The following is a 7322-nucleotide window of genomic DNA, read 5'->3' as shown; positions in this document are numbered from 1 at the left end:
CATCTTGTTCTTATTTAGCTTTCTTTGAGTCATTAACAGTCGGGCGCCACTGGTGCTGAAACTTGTCATTATTATAACCGCAAATGGGTTAATGCCCAAACAAAGCTATATTCTTGGGGCTGGTTCCCAGCTCCACCACACAGACCTCAGCAGCAGCACCCTCCAAGTCCCAGGACAATGCTCCACAAATAAGAGAATGTCAAATGGTCAGCCTGGACTCAAAAGTCTCTTCTTTTATCTGGGAGCTTCCAGTTGCTGGCAGGGCAGAGCAAAAGGAAAAATAAATAAATAAAAACCAAGTCAACAAACCCTAAAAAAAGAGGCTGTGTGGTTTAGTGGTCAGACCACTAGCCTGGAGGCTGGGATAACTGAGATACAGTTCCAGCTCTCCCACTGATTGGCCGGATGATGCTAGACAGGTCATTTTCCTGATATGTTCCTCAGTTTTCCTACTTGGAAAAGGAGAAATGCCTTAGAAAGTCTTTATGAGGACAAATGAAATGATCTGCAAATAGCTTCAGGTTGCTTGGAAATAAAATGAAATTGTAATCATTAATGATTACTATCCTATTACATTATTAATAATGTAGTAATAAGCCATGGGTGTGTAAATTATGAAACTGCCATACCCTCAAACTGCACTGGTTAGGGAAATGGGGAGTGGGTGAGGGCGGGGAAAGAAGGAAGTTTTTTTAAATCAAATTTGCAGGACTTCACATCAAATATCAAATTAGTAAATTCATTACCTCAAGATAATATATGCTGTTCCTAATTTGGGTCTGTCCCTTTGTTCTTACCACATCCAAACTCAGAGTGACTCACAGGAGCCTAGAAACGAGACATATACAATTTTAAGGGAAAGGGAGAATTAGGAGTTTTGAAGCTCCTGCTGGAGGAGGCTAAGAATAGACCACTCAAAACACAAAGAAGAGAACCTCCTCTTCCCTTTTCCTCCCAATGTAGGTGGTCCACTGGTTTCCCAGTCATTCCTTTGATAGCATGATTTTTGTTTTCTTTCTTTTCTCAAAACCTCACCTTGTTTTGGTTTTTTTTGGGGGGGCGGGCGGGGGCAAAGGGACTAACTTAAAAAGTGAGAACAGAATCGCTTTTTCTAATAGGTTTCAATTGTGACAAGTGCTACAGACCTCTAACCTGTTGTTGGGAGTGGAGGGGAGCCAAAAAGAAGGATCTGGACTTCTTGGAACTTGTTCTCCCCTCTTAAAGAAGTGAGCAATTTTGGCATATGAGGGGAAAAATCCAATAGGTGTCCTGGTTTGTGTATCCCATCCTCTCAAGAAGTGAAGTGTCTTGGTAGGAAAAAAAGAACGACACCTTGGAAGGGTACCCAATAGTAAGGGATAGGAGTGAAGGGAAGAACTAAAGATAAAGAGGGATTTGAGAGGGATCGTCAATGAACTCTTAGAGGATTTGATCAGCACCTTCAGTGTGTCCAGGCTAGTTAGGGGCAGAAAAGACATTTCCCTGGCCTCACGGAGCAGCCAAGATATACGCACGTGAAAGCATTTTGTAGCAACTGAAGGTAATCAATAATAAAGAGAGAAAAATAGGTAACGGAATAGTAAGTGTTTATGGGAATTTATGGGTGGGAGCCATTGTGAGTTAGGATAACAGCTGTATAAAGCAGGAATAGTTATGAAATTCAGAAATCGAAGATATGGAGAGCTGGCAATAATTCTTCGACACTGGGAAATATGATGGATTCGAAAGAACTCTCCACCTCAAATTCCTCTAACACCAACTCCTTTACAATAGGGGCCCTAAGAAGCCTCGACTGCCGCGAAGCGACCGCTTCCGGAACTAGTGTGGCCAGCTTGGCGTTGCGATACGGAGAGTGTTTGCGTGACACACCTTCCTCCCCCTGCCTCTCCTCCCGCTGCGTGGGTGCCATGGCAACGGAGAGAGCGGGCGACCTGGATTCCGGAAGCTGGGATGCTAAAGCTTGGAAGCTACCCCGGTCAAAGGATGCTGAGTCCGGAGCGCCTAGCCCTACCGGACTACGATTATCTGGGTAGGAGCTTCCTTCAGCCCCGGGGAAGGAAAGAAGTGCAGAAGAATTAGGCCGGGGTCTGGGTGGGAACGGATCGGGGTGAGATGGGGAGGGTGGGGAGGGAGACGCGGTCCAGGGCCTGAGCCTGTAAGGCCGAGCGAGGTGGAAAACAGCATCTGGGGAGTAAAGAATATCTGAAGTGTACGAGCGGGAGCTCAGGCAGTGTGGATTGTGTCCAAAGTGGGTTAGCTGGGAGCTGAGAATTTGGGGCCCTTTTGGAATGTTATTGATATGCAGGTAGTGAAGTAACCTTGGAACCTGAAGTGCCAAATCAGTCATCCTGTGAATAACATTTTGTTATAGCGGCAACTACTTTTTGAGCGTTTCTTTTTCGTTAGGCATTATATTAAGCATTTTACATGTATTCTTTATTGAATCGTCAAAACAGCCCTAGGAGGAAATATTGTGTTTTTTTCCATTTTGCATTCGGAGAAACTGAGGCTGAAGAGGTAAATTGCATAAATAAGGCCACATAGTTAGAAAATGGTAGAGCTAGGATCAGAATCTAATTTGCCCACTCCAGAACCTGAGCTCTTGTCCACTAGGGCTGTAGCTCTATTGAGTGTCTTAAGTGTGTAAGACTTTTAATGGATGAAAAAAAGGATGTATGCACACAAATTTTTAAAAATTAATAGACCTTGGGGTAGCCGTTTAGCTCAGTTGGTTAGAGAATGGTGCTGATAACACCAAGGTTGCTGGTTCGATCGCCGCATGCGCCATTGTGAGCTGTGCCCTCCTTAAAAAAAAAAAAAATTGATAGACTTTTTTTTAGAGCTGTTTTAAGATCACAGAAAATCGAGCAGATAATTACACAACATTCACATGTACTCCCTCCCACCTCCTCAGAGTTTCCCCTATTATTAATATCTGGCATTAGTGTAATACATTTGTTACAATTGATGAGCCAATATTGATACATTATTATTAACTAAAGTCCCTAGTTTACATTAGGATTCTGTCTGTGTTGTTGGTTCTATGGATTTTAACAACTGCATAATGTCGTGTATCTGCCATTATAGTATCATGCAGAATAGTTTCACTGCCCTAAAAATATCTGTGCTCCACCTACTCATCTGTACCCCGACCCCCAACATTTCGCAACCACTAATCTTTCAACTGTCTTTAAAGTTTTACTTTTCCAAAATGTCACAGAGTTGGAGTCAGACAGTATGTAACCTTTTATAAATTGTGAAAGAAGTGGCTTCTTTCATTAAACAATATACATTCAAGGTCCCTCCATGTTTTTTCCTAGCTTGATTTCTTTTTGTCATGGAATAATATTCAATTTTATGTATGTACTGTACATATTTTAAAAAAATTTTTATTGGGGAACAGTGTGTTTCTCCAGGGCCCATCAGCTGCAAGTCGTCCTTCAATCTAGTTGTGGCGGGTGCAGCTCAGCTCCAAGTCCAGTTGCCGTTTTCAATCTTTAGTTGCAGGGGGTGCAGCCCACCATCCCATGCGGGAATTGAACCGGCAACCTTGTTGTTGAGAGCTCGTGCTCTAACCAACTCAGCCATCTGGCCACCCCTCTGGAAGCTCAGTGGCAGCTCATTGTTTTCAATCTAGTTGTGGAGGGCACAGCCCACTGGTCCATGTGGGAATCAACCCAGCAACTCTGTTGTTCAGAGCTTGTGCTCTAACCAAGTGAGCCATCCGGCTGCCCTGTACATATTTTTTAATGACAAACAATTCTAGTTAAAATTTCTGAATTGGTAATGTGGAAGCTGGATTAAAAAATATAAAGAAGTTTATAGTGAAAAGTCTCCTCTCACCTCTTGTCCCCTGCCAGTTCTCATTCATACTCAGCCCCGACCAGTAACCACTATTACTGGTTTCCTGTGTATCCTTCTAGAGTTTATTTTATTATGTACCTAAGGGACAATACAGTGAATACTTTTTTCATTTACTATATCTAAGAGTAATTTCTGTATCAGTAGAGAGCTTTTTCATTCTTTTTATTTTTCAGCTGCATAGTATTTAAATAATTTATTTAATCGATTTTCTGTTGGTAGACAATATGTTGTTTTTAGCCTTTTGCTATTACTAAAAATACTGCACTGAGTAACCTGTAATTTCGTTCCTTTACTGGTATATCTACAAGGATCAGTTGCACAAAGTGGAATTGACAGGTCAGGGGTATATGCATTTTAAATATTGATAGTGCCAAATTGCCCTTCCTAGGCATTGTACCATTTTACACTGCCACCAACAATATAAGAGCATGCCTGCTTCTCCATAGTCTTTCCCAACAAAATATAACAAACTTTTGTATATTTTCAACCTAAGTGACATATAGTTCCAGCGTAGTTTTAATATGCATTTCTTTCATGAAGTTAAGCATCTTTTCGCCAAGTTTAAGAGCTGTTTGGTTTTTGAAAGCTATATATATATATATATATATATATATATATATATATATATTATATATAAAGATAGAGGTATATATTTTATATATATATATACATACCTATATATATGTGTATACACACACACACACACACACACACACACACATATATAGAGAGAGAGAGAGAGAGAGATTAATTGACCACATCCATTCATCAGCCAAAAGGGCATACTTATATGACAGATAAGTTTGTATCCAATGAGTAATAATATCAGTGTCTAGCAATACCTAGACTTTTGCTAAGGACTTTACCTATTTTATTTATCCAGTACTCAATGAATCTATGAAAAGCTTAGTCCATTGTTCCTTTCCTTGGGTATTTGCCATTTAAATTATATGTCTCAAAAGCTTGGCGTATTTAATATACTGGTGCATTGGTGAGTAGTTTTTGGTCCTTCTATAAGTGGCTTTTTCAGGAAGACTAATTCAGTGGCAATGTTGATAATAAATCTACAAACAGAATCAAACTCTCAGATTGATTGAAAAAGCTTCCTTGTCCAACCATCTACCATGTTTGAATCCTGAACGAGTGCTCCTTCAGACTCTGTTGCGTTTAAGTGTCGTGACTCCCTGTCCTAGTCACCATCTGGACATTGACAGTGCCCTAAGCAGGGTCTCACTACTCACTGGCTTCCTCACGTTTCATCAAACCATACAACTCTGCTCAGTGCATTTATCTTTAGTTGAGAACAACCCCTGCCCATTACAATTTGGTCTCTTTTAGAGGCATGCTGTTTTTGAAGCATTTACCCTCAATTTAATGACCATTTGAAACCACTCCCTATAGGGGCAGCCAGTTAGCTAGGTTGGTTAGAGCGGTGCTCTTGACAAGTGTTGCCGGTTCAATCCCCACCTGGGCCACTGTGAGCTGCAGCCTCCACAACTAGATCGAAACAGCTACTTGACTTGGAGCTGATGGGACCTGGAAAAACACACTTAAAACAAAACACTCCCTATAGATTAATTTAATAGATATTTCTTGATTTAAAATTTTAAATACCTGTGGAGGGTTTTGTTTTTTTGCGTTCTTTTTTCCCTTTTTTAAAAAAAATTATAAAGTCATGTATGTAGGCCTAGAGAAGAAAATACATATAGAGAAAAGAAAATTACAGAGCATTCAGTGAAACGGAAAAGCCAAAATTGAGTAACCCTTGGAAAGTGTGTCTGGGGCCTCTTTTTAGTATTCTGGTATAAATTACAGGGACACCTATTTAATATCTATGAAGTTCCCTTTCCGCCTGCTAACTAGGGCTTATATTTGCCTTTTCGACAATTAGTGAAGAAAACAGTCTTTCATCATGTAAACTGATCCATTCCCCTCTGACTTTGTGGATTAGGAAGGAACCTGTAATCATGGCCTGGGATGGCTTAGGATCTTAAGGTCATTACAGAATCAGCTCAATGAGGTCATGCTCGTCATCAGAATGGAGTGATAGAAATTGGGTTAATGCTCATGCCTGAATAGAGAGATGAGAGTCTGCTAAGGAGGTGAAATAAGTATAGAACCCTTGAAAGTTTTCCAGCCTTATGAATACTTCTTGGAAGCTTCTGCCAGAGGCTGAGGTGTGTCTGTGTATCTGATTGGGTGTGGAGAGCTCTCTAGAGCCGAAGGGCAGCCTATTCTGGTCCCAGGTGTACAAAACACACCACCTACGTGCTGACCTGAGGATAAGCATAAGGGTGTGAGGTTTATTTTTTACCCCACCTAATTTGGTGAGGTGCATGCTTTTATTCGTGCTCCAAGTTGCCTCTTCTGTTTCCATGGAAACTGCTTATTTTCACTAAGGTTGGTAGTGGGTTGGCATAATAGGTAACTAGTAAATCAGAGATGGTCTTTCTCTTTTGGAGGCTATACTTTTAGAGGAATCATAATAAATTGGATAGTTTTTTAAGCAATCGTTTTTGAGCACTTCATATATAATTAGCACTGTGCTTTATTTAATCTTCACAATACAAGGTAGATATTAGTCCCATTTAATAGTTATTAATATCATTTCACTTTACAAATAAGGAAACTGAGGCTTAGAAAGGCTAATTGATTTATACAAAGTCACATAGGTGCTGTTGGATGGCAAAGCAGGGATTCAAACCCAGGTTTGTCAGATTCCATAATCTGTTTTTTCCTCTCCACTAAGAAGGTAAAAACAAACCCAAACACCTATTGCCAGTAAAGGGCAGTGATCCTTGCTTTTCTCTTAGGATGGAGTCTTTGAACAGTTCATTAATTGCAAATAAGTTTCCTGAGAACAGGAATTGTATCTTACTTATCTTGTATAATACCTACCTGCCTTTCACAATGTAGATACTTGATACATACATATATGTTCAATTGAGTAAGAATAATCCAACTTTAGGGTACCCCAAATGTGAGCACCTAACAAAAACTAAGATTTATTAAGCACTTATTTTGTGCCAGGTAACATTTTAAGTGTTTTGTATATATTAATGCATATGAAGATAGTTTTCAGTTTTTATCTCCATTTCCCAGATGAGGAAACTGCAGCACAGAGATATGAAATACCTGGTTAGTACATCAGGGAGGCAGAGTTCTAATCCAGCAGTCTGACTCCAGAGTCTACATACTTAAACTCCAACCTGTAAATACCTTGAGCAACTCCAAAAATGAGGCTCCAACTATTACATAGACCTATGCATGGATCCTAGAGTAAGTTCAGGTGGCTCCAAGGGCTTAATTTAACATTTCTGCCAGGAGGGGGCATCCTAGGAATCAGGATGGATCAGGGAATAGTAAAATTCCAGTTTCCTCTTGCCACTGGACTCATCTTTTAGGGGCAGGCAATGAGGAAGATAACTTCTAAAAATAAACCTTTTGATAGAGTTTTA

At 40.2% G+C, this 7322-nt stretch overlaps 1 protein-coding gene across 3 annotated transcripts in view; it reads left to right on the top strand.

The window, feature by feature from the left end:
- Positions 1-1808: 1808 nt before the first annotated feature.
- Positions 1809-7322, top strand: part of CSTPP1 (centriolar satellite-associated tubulin polyglutamylase complex regulator 1) — a 159134-nt gene continuing 153620 nt past the window's right edge. Inside the window, exon 1 of one of the 3 annotated variants that reach the window (XM_033119515.1) lies at positions 1809-2029. In XM_033119515.1, the coding sequence (XP_032975406.1) occupies positions 1951-2029 (79 nt within the window). In that variant the 5' untranslated portion in view covers positions 1809-1950. The remainder of the gene's footprint in view (positions 2030-7322) is intronic. The other 2 variants (XM_033119518.1, XM_033119514.1) reach the window with 2 other exon arrangements.

The sequence above is a fragment of the Rhinolophus ferrumequinum genome, chromosome 11, assembly GCF_004115265.2.
Source record: "Rhinolophus ferrumequinum isolate MPI-CBG mRhiFer1 chromosome 11, mRhiFer1_v1.p, whole genome shotgun sequence".
NCBI lineage: Eukaryota > Metazoa > Chordata > Mammalia > Chiroptera > Rhinolophidae > Rhinolophus > Rhinolophus ferrumequinum.
This window is presented reverse-complemented; position numbering and strand designations above follow the sequence as displayed.